We start from the raw sequence: 16157 nt of genomic DNA, 5'->3' as shown, positions 1-16157 counted from the left end.
AAGAAGAAGACCTCTTTCCAATGGAAGGAAAAAGAGAAGGCAGCCTTCACAAGGCTGAAAACAGCTCTTACTTCTGGACATGTTCTTATCATTCCAGATTTGGTAAAACCATTTGTGGTGGAAGCAGATGGTTGCGGTGATTGTATTGGTGCAGTGCTAAATCAAGAAGGCCATGCCGTAGCCTTTGAAAGCCGCCGTCTAAATGATGTGGAGAAAAGGTATGACATTTATGAGAAGGAGCTCGTAGCAGTGGTTCATGCTGTGAAGATATGGAAACATTACCTTTTAGGCAATGAATTCCTTATTAAAACTGATCATCAGAGCTTAAAGTATTTCAAGACTCAAAAGCATTTGCAGGAGAAACATGCAAGATGGAAAAATTTCTTGTCTATGTTTCATTTTCAAATTATATACACTTCAAGGAAATAAAATGTAGTTGCTGATGCACTTTCTAGAGTGCCTCGCATTGCAACTATTACAGTGGCTCATCATGAAGATTTTCAAATGATAAAGAATACTTATGATGAAGATACTGATTTTGCAGCAATTTGGTCAAATTTACAGCAAGGAGGTTCTCATCCAGATTATTCCATCAAAGACGGTTACCTTCTCATGAACAATCGCCTTTGTGTCACTCTTCGTGTTTGACAAAAGGTGCTTAAAGAAAGTCATGAAACTCCTTATGCAGGGCATAGAGGGAGGGCAGCCACTCTAAGTGCAATTGAGCGCTACTTTTATTGACCAACATTACGAAGAGATACACATAACTTCATTGAGGCTTGTCTAGTATGCCAAAAATCCAAGTATGATAGGCAGAAGACTCCAGGATTGTTGCAACCTCTTCCAGTGCCCAAAGATCCATGGGAATCTATCACAATGGATTTCATCTCAGGTATTCCAAGAACACCTCAAGGTCATGATATGATTTGGGTCATAATAGATCGATTCAACAAGCAATCACATTTTATTCCATGTCATAAAACATTGAAATCCGCACAAGCTACAAGACTTTTCATTCAACATATCTTCAGATTACATGGTATGCCTTCTGAGATCATTTCAGATAGAGACTCCAAATTCACAAGTAACTTTTGGCGTGCTTTATTTGAGAATTTGGGAACCACTTTAAAGTTCTCCTCAGCTTTTCATCCTCAAACTGACGGCCAAACAGAGATGATGAATCTCACTCTTTTGGATATGTTGAAAGCTTATGTTAGTGAACATAAGTCACAATGGGAGAAATATCTTCCATTATTGGAGTTTGCTTACAACAATACAGTGCACTCATCCACAGGGAAAGCTCCAAATGAAATAGTACAGGGTAAAGTGATTCCTCCTCCAATTATTCGCACTAAAGATAAGATTTTTATTGCTGATGAGTTTACTTCAGATTTAAAAACAACAATGGATCAAGTTTGAGCCACTATCAAAGTTGCCCAAGAGCGACAAAAGAAGCAAGCAGATAAACGAAGAAGACCTTTGGCTTTTGAAAAAGGTCAATATGTCTTGCTAAAGTTTGATAAAAGCAGGCTCAAACAAAGTTCCGGTCAAAATTCATCTTTTCCAAAGCTCTCCAGTAGATACTTTGGACCCTTCAAAGTGATTGAGAAAATAAATGAAGTTTCTTATCGACTTGAGCTTCCTGCTCATTGGAAAATACACAATGCTTTTCATGTAAGTTTGCTAAAACCTTACATAGGACCAGAACCAAAGGAACCCATTACTGAAGATCCCCCAGAAGTTGAAGAAACAGAGCAACTTTTGGAACCTGAACAGATTTTGTTTCACAAGGATCGAACCACGAGAAGTGGCCTTATGACACGAAAATTCTTACTAAAATTCAAGAATCTACCCACAACAGATGCATAGTGGGTAGATGAAAAATTCGTGAAAGATTACCCATACATTCTTCAGCCATATCAAGAAGCTTTTCAGCTGAGGACAGCTGAATAAAAGCCAGAGGGTTGTCACAACTCTATAGAAACAGAATTTGTATCATTTTTTCATTAATTTATCTATATAATGATTTATTAAATTTGTTTCCTTTGCACTAATTAGATATAGAGAAAAGTGTATTGGAGCTGGCCACTGATGAGTGGTCATAGGTTATGGTGGACCCACGCGGTGGGTTAGAGAAAAGATAGTTCACACTTCCACCTATATGGCCCGATTGGGCGCCTGTGACCAGAACTCACGCATATCAGGGTTAGAATCGCACAGAGAAAGGATTGATGCCTTGAAGTGTGGGCTAGATTCGCCAGAACAGACAGTTACAATCAACAAGATGGCATGATCATGAAATGCTTGTACAATGTGCATGTGTGGGTTGAAAGCTTGAAATGCACATTTCTTTGCATAGGAAAGTCACATGAAGATTCTGATACCGTTTTTGCGATGTACACGGAAAAAGCTTTCATATGACACCCATATGGGTCCCTAAATTTTAGGAGGTCTCTAAATTTTAGGAGCCTCGAATTAGCCTAAAAATACTAGTCCTAAAAAATAGGGATGTCATTCTAAAAATAGTAAATTCTGTACTCCGAATGTGCTTACTAAATTTGGTTATTTCTATTATTGACAGTATTCAGCCCAAAAAGGAAGGCCATAGAGAAGAGACAAGTGTCAAGACACTTGTCACACAAGTTTCCAACTGTCCCACCACTTGTCACATCTCATGACATGTGGTTGGACACTTGTCTTGTGCTACTCCACTTTTCCTTTTTGTACTAGCTCTTCTCTCTCCTATAAATAAGAGCTCGTTTTTCTTCATTCAGCATCATTTTTCTTTGCTGTAAACTCATGTACAACACCCACAGATAGCGAGAAACTGGCTCCATCCATCTCCATCATCATTCCCCACTTCTCCATTATCAAATTCCTCCATATTCCCTCTTCTATCACTGCTGTTTTACAGGACAACAAGCCTGTAAATTCATTACAGCACCTCCTTCTCGAGCTCTTTCTTCCATTTTAGCAACAAGAAACAAGCCCTATCCATGTACTGCTGATCAACGATGGAGAAAGGCTGATTTCCCCTCTTTCTTCTCTCATACTGTAAAGAAATCAGTTCTTATCATTGCATAATAGATAATGCATGTGTGTTTGTACATCTTTGCATGATCTTGTGAGAGTGAGAATTACTTTTCCTCACTCTCAAGTTGATTGTAACTGAGCTCTTCCCTAAGGGACTTGGGTTGAGCAGAAATACATTCCTTCGGGGGGGTTGCCCATCTTCAACCCTCAATCTTGTCTCCATTACTTTTACATTTTCATGGCTGTAATTTTGTGAGTAATTTTCATTTTCAGCTTTAAGTGTTCGTTCTCTTTTATTTTAAATCTCGAAAACAAGCGAATATCATAATTGTTAAGCATACTACGTTGTTCGGGGCGTTTACATACAGCAGTCATACTTTGGCATGGTATCAGATGTGAATTGTTATTTTGACAGGTTAGTTATCTCAAATGTAGAGCTAAGCTAGGCCTTAATATTTGCAATGGTAGCAGAATCCAAGCTTGTAATGAGTAAATCATCTATGTACAACAAGAAATAGTTAACCCCCTCTGAAGTAGTTTTGACATACAAGTTCAGGTCATAAGGGGTAGAATGGAAACCATGAGTTCTAAGGAACTCATCTATCCTATGGAACCATGATCGTGGTGCTTGCTTCAACCCATAAATAGCTTTCTGCAAATGAAAGGCCTTATCTTTATGGTCTGCAATTGTTATTTTTCAGAACAGCACATGTGTAATTCACTTTTAGCACGTGTTTTAATGGATTTCTTTCTATCAGCCGCTTCAGGGCTATCAGCCGCTTCAGGGCATGAAGGGAGCCATGCCAATGTAGCATGTAAAAAGCTACTTAATTTTACTATACACTTTAGCATATGTGTGCATTTGTAGATCTTTTGCATGATCTATGAGATTGATGTTTCCATGGCTGTAATCATTTCTGAATAATTCTTATCTTCAGCCGTGAGCATTTGTTCAATTTCCTTGAAATATTAAGGCATGGAAATAAGTGATATCTTGATTGTTAAGCATACTATGTTCTAATGGGTGCATACAGCTGTGTAGACTTATGATCTTTACAGAAACTAATCAAATAGCAGCTGTAAACAGGTTGACTTCTTAGTTTGAAATGAAAGACTTGGGAGCGTTTTATTATTCATTATTAATTGGGTTTAAAGCATGGCACCACAGCTTGGGCGTTTTATTTTCACAATACACATATTTGTGACTACTAGAAGGTGCTTTATCTTTTCTAGGTGCAACTTTAGGTTCTAGACAATTCTAAGGATGAGAAAACCCCCTTTTTCCTATACAAGTATCAAATCCTGAAAGCTTTTCCAAATAAAATCTGGAACTTGAAGTCCCAAAGTGTGTCTTTCCAGAACCGGGAAACTTCCAGGGTAGAATAATTAAAGATTGTATGAGTTCACTGTAGAAATCCTTCTCTATGAGAACAACTAGGTATAAATATGTGTCCTTTCTTTTTTAGCAAAAACAGGCTTTGTTTGAGTCTACTTTTGATATTTTTATTATAGCTGATTCAATTTAAAATTATTTCTAAAGCTATATGCTTGCTTATAATGGCAGTGAACAAGCTCCAGAAGAAAAATCACGTTCTTTGCTTCAGCGCATTGATTTTGAGCAGCCTGAGCAAAAGGATGTAAAGAAAGCCAAATCTAGCAAGGAGACTCTAAGCCAATCAACTGCAAAATGGCCTTGGCAAGGGCTTTTAGAAAATCTGCAGTTAGCTCAGCAGGAGTTGGGCATAATTTTGGATTTCCTGACTCATGTAAAGCTCTTTGTTTCTCTCCTTAAGATGTACACATTTGATTCTGTCTGTCTGTTACTATGGCTAGCTCGCTCTCTTACACTCTGGTTTCCATTTTTCCAAGATACAGTTTACCATCAAACGAAAAATTGCACTAGGGCAGCTCATGGTGTAGGCATATAGGCTGGGCAAACATGTGGTAGTAAGTGAAGTGCCCATGTCTTATGGGTACATTCCTGTACTTGGACTGCTCTGATTAGCAGAGTATAATTACATAGCCTGGAAAAAGATAAAAACCATGTAATTTTAGCTGGAGTTTCAATGCATATTGTTTCAGTCCCTTGTGCTTTGTCTTGCGTTGCCCTGAAGCTATCACATCTTTGGCTTTCCAATTTCTAAATCATCAGACAAAAATGGGTTACTGTCTGTCAGGATAGTCATAGTTGTTCACAATTGAAGGGGTTCACCTAAGCCTTAATTTATGATTGAAATTGATTATTCACTGTTATGTCAGATTGAAGCAAATGATGCAATTACGGTAGCAAGCATGGTGAAACCAAAACAGTTGCTGCATGAGGCCTGCTCAGAACTAGCTTTAAGAGCAGCATCCAAATTGCAAACATTTAAGGTGAGGTGCTGTAAATGCTCTTTGATGTGGCCTTTTATGCTGTTCATTTTTTAAAGAAAAAAATGCCTCTTCGCAAGGGTTTGCAATGTTATGGGCGTATTTTTCTTGTTTGGCTGGCCAAAACGTACTCAGTAGATCTGGTCACTAAGCACCTCTCATAAGAATATTACTACATCCATCTAAATGTTGCAGTGCATAAATTTTATTCTACGTCCACATTTCAAGTTAAGTTTTCAATGCCCTTGTAAGACTACATGGATGCCTGGACTACTAGAAGTTTTTTCTGTACAAGCAAGTAGTTTCAGGTTAGATTTAGATTTATCATAATTAAGTAAAGTAGTGCTTTGCTCTAGGACCAGTGCAAGCGCAGGTTGTCAAGGTGCCTATAAAGTGATGGTGTTTACCACCACCAAAACCCACCCCCCCCCTCCTTCCCTCCATTTCCCCAACTATACCCTAAACTCATTCATTTGCATACACAAGTTGCCCAATTCATATAAAGGTTAGGTTGAAGTAGATGTTAGTGAGACATGAATTGAAGTTGAGAGGGGTACCCTCTCTCCCCTTCTCCACTCTAGGCATTAAGTCTCCCTGGCAGATAGACTTGAGCTCTTGTGAATATCTCTATATTAACCACATAAAAGCCTACCATAACTTATTCAAAAGTTTTGGAAGAAAACAATAATGAGATATAGAATACATAAAATACAAAAATATGGAACACATACATCTTTTGTTTCCATGCATTTTCAAGCTCAAAATCTTCATATCTTTTGTGTATGCTTTTACGTACAACTATCAATGCATCAAACCTGTGTACTCTATCTCATGCAAAACTATTTGTAGATGTGATGATCAACCCACATTTCTTCTAGTAGTGATTTGGAAACAACATCTAGCATATACCATCCTCTCTTTTACTTGTCATAAGAAATTAAGTGGAAACTGATCTTTCATGATTACATTGAGGAATCGTATTGCTTCTCTCAAAAATTTTCATTTTCTTCTCAATTTGTTTGATCTAAATTGCCATTAAAGTTGGTGCACCTTGCTTGCTATTTGGAGGTGGTACTTTTTGGGAGGTGGTCACTTCTTTTAGTATTGTGGTAAAGTGGCAGTGTGCACTCACGTGCACACACACAATTATCATCGATCTTATGATGAGTTGAAAGAGAAAGAGTGGTGTTGCGATTCGGAGCTGCTGCTCCAACTCTTATTTGAGTCACTGATTTTTAAACGTCCATAAGTTTGGATATGGTAATTATTTCAAGAATGGAGGATTAACTTTTCCACCTCACAATCCAATCAAGATACTACAATATTGCATGCATAGTGTGTAGTCATGAGAGGGCTAACTATGTGTGTTAAGATACTATGCATTTGTGAGGATTTGGGTTTTTGTACATCTGAATAAATGTAAGTAAAGGAGAATGTCATCATTTGCATGTGCATGTATGCATGCCAATGCTTACATATATCTAGATGTTTCTTTGATATGTTGCTTGTAGGTATTTGTGGCAATGTAGGAGTTTGGGACTTTGCATGGATGTGTGAATAAAGGTGGGTGGGTATGTCTATCACAAGTAGAGAGAAACATGTGGGGGTGTAACTTTCCACAAGTTCAAACTAATTTTTATACACATTTGAGTCATATATTGGGTTGTTATATTACAAAGTACCCTAACATAGTTCAAACATGATACTCCTATTTGCACGATATGTGCTTACCCCTTCTACAACCGCTTGTCCTTGTCTCAAGATGAACATGCCTTCACCTTAATGCAATTTCAACAAAGTTGGGGACCATGGAGTGAGATGGCGCACAACTAGCTTTGGTGAGAGGTCACACACACACACACACACACGCGCGTGCGCGCGCATGTGCACACACAGACATAGAGTGTGTGTGTGTTTTGTGTATGGAGCTACCAATGTCAGGCTAGGATTTGTTCTCAACAAGGATCAAACTTCTCACCATTGCATGTGCAAAAGTGCCTAATTGAGAACAATCATTTGAGTTTTTTTATCAAGAAGCTTAGGACTTAATTGCAAGTCGTCCTTCGGCTCTCTGCACTCCACACATCTTGCTTTTGCTTCTCCTCCTTTGCATTCTTCTTGTTCTTGTTGGGGTAGTCTTTCTTCCAATGACATGCCTTACCACATGTGAGACAAGTAGACTCTGTGAGAGTGCGCAACAGAAGAAGAAACACGAAAACAGAGGAAGAGAGAGAGAGAAAGCAGAAAATGAAGGAAGAAAAGCTGCACTGATTGCAATGAATGCTGAATACAAAACTGTGGACTGATCAGTCCCTGCACGCAGCCCGAAGCGTCGGTGAGGGCACTAGATCAGGCTGGAGATAATGGCAGCACCAATGTCGGAGTGGGAACGGAGGAGTGTGTGCTGGAATCTGTAGAAGAGGTGAAGAACAATGATAGGGGGGGCAGCTATAAATAGCTCCCCATCATCAAAACTGGCCAACCTGCCCAAATATGGGCCCGACTCACCTGCCCAAATATGGGCCAATTGCACACAAAAGGGCCATTTTCGGCTGAGTACCACCCTCAAATGAACACAAGAAATGCCAGAGCTCCTCTGTCTCCTGCTAGACTTTGACAGGAGCTCACAACCAGGAGATGACGGACTGGCAATGAAAGAAGGCAGGCTAACACCTCCTCTCAGAGCCTGGGAGACTTTGAAGGCCTAACAATCGAATGTGATGAAGCAAAGAAGCTTGAGGCAAAGGCTTCGTGAAGAGATCAGCCGCATTGTCCGTTGTGGGACAGTAGGCAACCGCCAGCTCCGAATCCACGATCTACACCTGAACGTAGTGGTACTGAACCTCAATGTGCTTCGTACAAGCATAAAACACCGGGTTCCTCGCAAGAGCAAGGGCACTTTGGTTGTCCACGTGCAGCTCTGTAGGGCCGGATTGTGGCAAGCCAATCTCTGCTAACATCTGATGGATCCAAACTACCTCCATAGCGGTTAAACATAAGGCTCGATACTCAGCCTCTGTAGAGAAAAATGCCATAGTAGGCTGCCTCTTGCTGCTCCAAGAGACAACACCAGAGCCAAGGGTGAAAGCATAACTTGTAGTGGATCATCTTGAATCCACATTACCTACCCAATCAGAATCACTCCAGCCAGAAAGAGCGACCCCTTCTCCATACACGATCCCATAGGATTGAGTCCCTTGCAAATACCAAAGGACACGCAAGACTGCCCTCCAGTGATCCTGTGTAGGAGTCTTCATAAAAGAAGACAACGATGCCACCACAAAAGAAATATCCGGCCGAGTATGAAGAAGCCAGATGAGAGAGCCAACGAGGCACCGATAAGAGGTAGCATTTGTAAGGAGAACTTCATTTGCCACAAGCTTGGACTCAGGGTCCATGGGTCAGGAAATAGGTCGATACTCGGCCATATGAAACTCCGAAAGAAGCTCAGAGATGTACCTGTGCTGCGAGATAAAGATGCCCTGTGTCATTTGATAAATCTCCAATCCAAGAAAGAAGTGAAGGATCCCTAGATCCGTCATCTCAAATTCCTGCCGTAGAATAGATCGAATGTGATCCACCTCCTGAGTGTCGCTCCATGTAATGATAAGATCATCCACATACAAGATCAGTAAAACACAAAGGTCACCCACAACCTGAAAGTAGAGGTTGGGGTCGTGATCAGAGCACTGAAAACCACTCTGTAGAAAGAAGTGGTCAATCCTTTGGTACCATGCACGAGGAGCTTGCTTCAGGCCATAAAGGGCCTTCCGCAACCTGTAAACATGAGACTCCTTCCCCTGTATAAGAAAACCTGGAGGTTGTGAAACATAGATCTCCTCCTCAAGGATGCCATTCGGGAAAGCTAACTTGACGTCCATCTGGTAAATAGACCAACAGTAGTGAGCTACTAGAGCCAAAATCACTCGAATGGTAGACATTTGAGCTGTAGGAGCAAAGGTCTCAAAGTAATCCAATCCTGCCCGCTGTGCAAAACCCTTGGCAACAAGCCTAGCTTTATGCTTGTCCGAGGAACCATCTGTAAAGAAATACCCTAACACAGAAATATAAACAGAAACCGTATGACAAAGCACAGACTAATAAAAGAACATAGTTAGGGTTAGGGTAACTCAGAGACAATGAACCTAGTGAATGAATGAAGTGATATGATTACTGAATATACGATGCTCATGTAGCAAACACACTATGTAGTGAATGAATATTGTATCTCGAACTCTTGTATCTCAAGGATCATGGCAGGGATAATGAGATGGAGAGTGTGTCGTACTCTGAACGGATCTTGAATCACATCAAGTTAGCCTCTGGATGTCGACCACCAGCAAATGCAGCAGTGAGAAGTTGGTGTCAGAAGTGGAGTAGCGGTGGAAGCATAAACATGTGCTGAAATAAACTGCTGAAACACAAGACAAAAAGAGAAAAGAAAACGATAGAGATGAGAACTCAGATGTATGCACGGAAAATGGAATCCATGTATCTGAACACGAGACAGTCGCATACAACAGTGAGTCACTGGGCTGCGTGGGCACTGGCACTGGCACTGGCTCTGGCTCCTCTCTCCACAGAGTCTGCAGATGGTGAAGATGATGATGATACTGACTGAGGAGGAGCACTGAGTATAAATAGGCTGAAAAAGTGGGGAGCAATAATGCTGGTCGGACAGCATTAATGCTGGCCGACTGGTGCATAAAATGCTCCATTGGCATAAAATGCCGCACCAGAAAAAAACCTAAAATACCTAATAAAAATGCCCAGCCCAGATCAAGCTCAGACTCACACATGAGCTGACAAATACTCTGCTAACACCCTCTCTCAGATCATGGGTGATCTGATACAATACAATAGTACAATGAAAAGGGAATCAGAAACTATACAACATAGAACCACCAAGTAGAACCATGGATACCCAAGCAGTGGATGATCAAGCCACCACCAAGGTGCCTCGGAGAGAACCTGATGTCGATGTCGATCGTACCAAACACCTGAAAATAGAGAAGATCATAGAATGTCTCTGTGTCCATCATCAATGTTTCGCAGTAGCATACAAGACCATCCTGTCAAAAATGTCCCTGAATATAGGTGACCATGGATTCCCCGCCTTTGGCCAGACCGCCAAAGTGTCCCCTCATGTGAGCTCCAGACGAAAGCCTCCCGCTCTCTGTCAGATAATCAGCTCATCATGAACCTGGATATCAATCCCAGCTCCAGGATTTGATTCCGCTAGACTGAAGTCGATGTATCAGGGACGTCCCTCTCTGGAACCTGTGCACCTGTATAAAAGTATAGATGAGGCGCGGCTGCCCCATCTGAACACCCGCTCACACTCCCTCTCTGGCACAAGAGAGTCGTGAGGGATGACTTCATCACCACCACTAGAAAGCAGCCGAGGAAGGGGCCACCAAGCCCTTTCCGCGATCCGAAGAAGAGGATCCCTTCCGCGCCTTGGACTTCACCGTGGTCGGAGGATCGGAGTCGGGGTTTGATGAAGGAGAGGACTCATCGGTAGAGTCAACATCCCGCTTCTTCTTCTGCTCATTCTTCCTGGAAGCCGCTAACTTCTTGCAGTCCTTCCGCAAATGTCCCTTCTTGCCACAGTGGTAACACTGGGCCTTTGACTTCTTCTTCCCGTCACCCCTCTCTAAAGCTACATAAGCTTCGCCTCCATAATGTGTCGGAAGCTGCCCCTGTAATCTCAAGGATGTCTCATGCTCAAGAAGCATTGAGGTCATATGTGTAAAACTGACAGGAGTCGATGATGTTTGCACCCACAAAGCATTGGCCACTCCATCAAACTCCGGGGGGAGCTTGTAGAGGACCGTCCCGACGAGATGCGCCTCGGGAAGAGTAGATTGCATGTGCCGAAGCTGGTCCTGTACCTGCGTAACACAAAGAAGAAAAGACTGAATAGTATTTGTCAGCTCAAACTTCATCAACTGGAGCTGGCCATAAAGTGTGACTGGGTGGAAGGTGCCTCGTACATCTGCTGGAACTTCTGCCATACTTCAGGAGATGTCCTACAGGAGGTAACCGCCGGTAAGACCGCTTTAGAAATACACCGAAGCAACGCCAAGTAAGCACGGGCATCGTCCGAGTCCCATGTGAGCACCGCTTCCTCATGGTTGTCCTCATCAAAGTCTTCAGGAAGAGGAAAAGGACGGAGAGGTCGAGGAAGAGCTCCACAGACGATGTACCATAATCGCTTCTGCACAAACCAAGCTTTCATGACAGCACTCCATGTGAGATAATCAGGTCCATGTAACTTATCATCAGTGGAAGTGCACGGAGGAGCCATATGGAGAGGATAAGAAGAGAAGTAGAGAAGAGATGGAATTTAGAGAGGAAACACAGCCAAAACACAAGCACAGACTGCAGAAAATGAGAGTTCACATGCAATATAACCCAAAATCTGATCAATAGAAGACAAAATCTGCTGCAGAAAGTCAAAAAATCAGTCAAAAACTGCCAAAAACAGCAAAAACGGCCTGAAGTAACAGTCATCAAGCCACGAGAGACGCTGAATCAGCAAAACGCAGGCTGTAAACTGGAGAAAAACAGGTAGAAAACTGTCGCCAGCAGCTGCAGATGAAAAACGCAGGCAGCAGAGGGTGCGTAGGCAGCAGACGATGGCAAAACTGCAAAAAACGCAGGCTGAAAACAGCCCCAAAACAGGTCGCCTGGCTGCGACAGCAGTCGTCTGATCAGCAGGGGTACAAAACAGTCCTGAAATCAGCAAGAAAACACAGCAGAAACACAAATCCTGAAAACTGGTACCATGTCAGAAGTGGAGCAGCAGTGGAAGCATAAACATGTGCTGAAATAAACTGCTGAAACACAAGACAAAAAGAGAAAAGAAAACGATACAGATGAGAACTCAGATGTATGCACGGGAAATGGAATCCATATGTCTGAACACGAGACAGTCGCATACAACAGTGAGTTAGTGACTGTGTGGGCACTGGCACTGGCACTGGCTCTGGCTCCTCTCTCCACAAAGTCTGCAGATGGTGAAGATGATGATGATACTGACTAAGGAGGAGCACTGAGTATAAATAGGCTGAAAAAGTGGGGAGCAATAATGCTGGTCGGATAGCATTAATGCTGGCTGATTGGTGCATAAAATGCTCCACTGGCATAAAATGCCACATTATAAAAAAACCTAAAATACCTAATAAAAATGCCCAGCCCAGATCAAGCTCAGACTCACACATGAGCTGACAAATACTCTGCTAACAGTTGGATCTAATGCAGACAACAATGAGGAGAGAGAAAGACTAAAAACGCAAGCAGGATAGCCTACAGGAGAGAGAAATACTAAAAACGTAGATTGAAGGGTTGTGATGATGTGGCAGGCTGAACGATAGCAGGTTTGCACAGGAACAGTAGCCGCCTAGCTGGAATCAGCGCCAAGCTGCGTGAAGAGGGTTGGAAATCAGGCGCCAACACTGATGGAGACAGCAATGGACAACTTCGGCTGAGATGTCCTCCGCGAACGGGTTGTGTGTAGCAAGTTGAAACTCCCGAAATCTGCAAAAACGAGATTGAGGGTTGAATGGAGGGTAGCATATGTATTCATAGAAAGTTTGGGTCCTCCCAAGTGGGTTTGTGCTTATGGGATACAGAAACTCTCTAGAATCGCGTTTCTTTTAAATAAACAAGGTTTCTTCATTAATTAATCATGTTTTGGGGCTGTTTAAGTAAAGCTAATGCATTGTTAGCTCAACACCCCCTCTTAGGCACAACAACGGTGCCACGAGAATAGAGGCCAACCAAGCCCTATCTTGGTTTATCTTTTACCCCAAAGCGTCCCACCCCAAAGCAGCCAGAGCATCCAACAAAGAGTGTGCATCGGCTGCCTAGTGGCCTACTAAGACTACAGAGGCGATGGTTATCTTACCAAGGGAGCCTAAGTGATCACCCCAGAGAGGACAGGGCATCGGACAAAGAGTGCATGTCGGCTGCCCAATGGCCTACCAAGCCCTACAAAGGAGGATGGAATTAACTATGGACTTTTTTTTTTGTTTAAAAAAAAAGGGCTTTTTAGTTTTGATAGATTAAGCATTAAGTGAGGATTTTAAATTAGTTTCGTTCTATTGAGTATCCGTGTCCCAAACGGGAGAGTGATAAGGGATGGTCAGAGACCCAAGACCTTCACAAGACAAGCATACTATCCCTACCATTACTAGGTTTCAATGATGAAGAAAATGACTAAGGTATGTGTATAGCAAATATGTCAAGTAAGCAAGACAAGCAAAGCAAGCAAGCAAGTTGGGAAAGACTGCCTTGGAGATTGCCATGTGCAATGCCACGAATATGGTGGATCCTAGAGTCGACCACTCCAAACGACCGAAAAGGGATAAATGTGCACAGATGCATGTTTACATGAACAGAATGCCAATGCATGGGGTAATGCAAAGGGAGATGCAAGATATCATGCTCATACAATATGCTATGCAATGGTGCCACTAGGATAGTGTCCTTGTAGGGAAATTGTTCACTTGTCCATATGTCCTTTTACAATCATGTCATCTTGACAGTGCGGATGAAGTTATAAATGTCCATAATACAATACAAAAGAAGAAATGAATGTAATGTAAAAAAAAACTGTAAGCATCATCACTGTCACTATCAAGAGTAGAAGCCGCCCCCTCTCAAATTGGAAGGGAAAGCAAGAGGGAAGCACCCTCTCCCTGTCAAGCTGAAGAAGTAGGGGAGGGTGTATCCGAGCCGATCCTGGGTAGCAGGTATTGAAGAACCAGCCGGTTGACCGCTTTGGTCAAGATATCTGTAAAATTATTTGATGATGGCACAAACTCTAGGCGAATAGTGCCTAGCTCAACCTGCTTCTGGAAAAGTGGAAGTGGACTCCCACATACCGTGTCCGTGGTGTGATGATCGGATTGCCCGCAAGGGCAATGGCACTCTGGTTGTTGTAGTAGACAAGTGTGGGAGAGTCACATGGAAAGTGAAGCACCGCGAGTAAACTCCTTGGATAGATGGCCTTGGTGGTACCATTGAAGAGAGCTTGATACTCAGCCTTGGCCGTGGAAGCCGCTGTTGTCCCCTGCTTATGGCTGGACCAAGGAATGGGAGCCTTGTCCAAGGTAAAGAGGTAGTTGCCTTGGCAACATTGGGTGTTAGGATCTCTTGCCCAATGAGAATCAGTGTACCCCTACAAACATAAACCAGAACCATATGTCAGTCCATAAGAATAAGTACACTGCAAATAACACAACACACGAAGATATGCAATCCAATGTGATATCCTAGGTGCTATGAAATACTGACTGAGTATGCTAACTGAGTAAGCTAAATCTGGCCTAGTGTGAATTAACCAAAGAAGTTTTCCTACAACAGAACGATTGGTATGTTCATCGAAGGGCGTCCTAGGGTATTCTTCGACAAGTGGGCAGTAGGATCTAGAAGTGTGGCCACTAGCCGTGTCTCATCCGGAGTGTACTGTTTCATGAGCTGAAGTGCATACTTTTGCTGTGACACAAAAATACAGTTCCCAGAACGAACTACCTCCATCCCTAAGAATAGGACAACAAACCAAGGTCTAAAATCTCAAATGTAGCTTTAAGCTTAGCCTTGATCTGCTATGGCAGTAGAATCTAAGCGTGTGATGAGTAAGTTACCAATATATAACAGGATATAGCTAACCCCCTATGCAGTAGATTGAACATATAAGTTCAGATTAAACATATAAGTTCGGGTCATAAGGAATAGAATGGTATCCGTGAGTTTGCAAGAACTTATCCATCCTATGGAACCAAGACCGTGGCTCTTGCTTTAGTCCATAAAGAGCTTTATGCAAGCAGAGTACTGTATCCCTAGGGTTTTTTGAAGAAAAAATGGGTGGCTGCTCCACATAGACTTCCTCCTCTAAGAAACCATTCAGGAAAGGTACTCTTGACATCCATTTGATGTATCGGCCAACCGTGGTGAGCATCTAGCGCGAGTAGCAACCGAAAGGAAGTCAACCGCGTAGTAGGAGCGGTCTCTTCATAATCAATGCCATTTGGAAACCCTTGCACGATAAGGCGAGCCTTGTTCTTGTCTAAAGTCCCATCAGCTTTTAGCTTGGTCCTAAAAATCCACTTTGTTTAGATGACTTTCTTGGGGCTCGGACGATCCACCAATGTCCAAGTCTCATTCCGGTTAATACTCTCTAGCTTCTTCTCCATGGCCTCTCACCATTGAGGGTGCTGAAGAGCCTCCTGCCATGTATCCGACATGCGCTATATAATTGGTTGTAAGTAGCGATGCAAATGATGCTTGAGGAGCAAGCCGGGCAGATCTTCTAGGTCCCTCCGGAGTGGAATCCAGTGGTACGATCCCCGAATCCCGCAAGGCTTGCTGGTACCAGCGAGGTAACAGGTCTTGACGAGGGGGCTTGGGAGCGGAAGAATTTGCGGAAATGTCAGGAGCGGGAAGTAGACCAGGCTCAGTAGGCACGATCTCTAATGATGTCGAAGAAGGAATCAGATTGGAGTCCTGTGCAGAGGACTGCACGATATCCCTCTCGTCAAAGTCGACATTCCGCCTAACGATCACCTTGTTTGTTCGAGGATCAAACAAACGATAGGCTTTCGCTTTAGATGAATATCCCACAAAAATAAGGAGATCAGCTTGGGGAGTGAGCTTTTCGATCTTGTCATTAGGCGCTCGTGTGTGTACGCACAACATTCGAAGACTTTGAAGTGGAAAATAATAGGTTGAGAGCCAAAAAATACCTC

General features: G+C 42.6%; 1 protein-coding gene across 3 annotated transcripts in view; it reads left to right on the top strand.

Annotated features, from left to right (window-relative positions):
* The window catches only part of LOC148027361 (RNA polymerase II transcription mediator), an 86460-nt gene that overhangs the window by 47565 nt on the left and 22738 nt on the right, over positions 1 to 16157 (top strand). For 2 of the 3 annotated variants that reach the window (XM_087691929.1, XM_087691928.1), the window contains exons 2-3: positions 4598 to 4799; positions 5293 to 5406. In XM_087691929.1, coding sequence (XP_087548055.1) covers positions 4598 to 4799; positions 5293 to 5406 — 316 coding nt within the window. The remainder of the gene's footprint in view (positions 1 to 4597; positions 4800 to 5292; positions 5407 to 16157) is intronic. The other variant, XM_087691930.1, reaches the window with a different exon arrangement.

The sequence above is a fragment of the Lygodium microphyllum genome, chromosome 13 (assembly GCF_053477565.2).
Source record: "Lygodium microphyllum isolate KBCC chromosome 13, Lygodium_microphyllum_v1.1.10, whole genome shotgun sequence".
Classification (NCBI taxonomy): Eukaryota; Viridiplantae; Streptophyta; class Polypodiopsida; order Schizaeales; family Lygodiaceae; genus Lygodium; species Lygodium microphyllum.
Note: the sequence above shows the minus strand (reverse complement) of the source record. Positions and strands in the feature narration are given on the sequence as shown.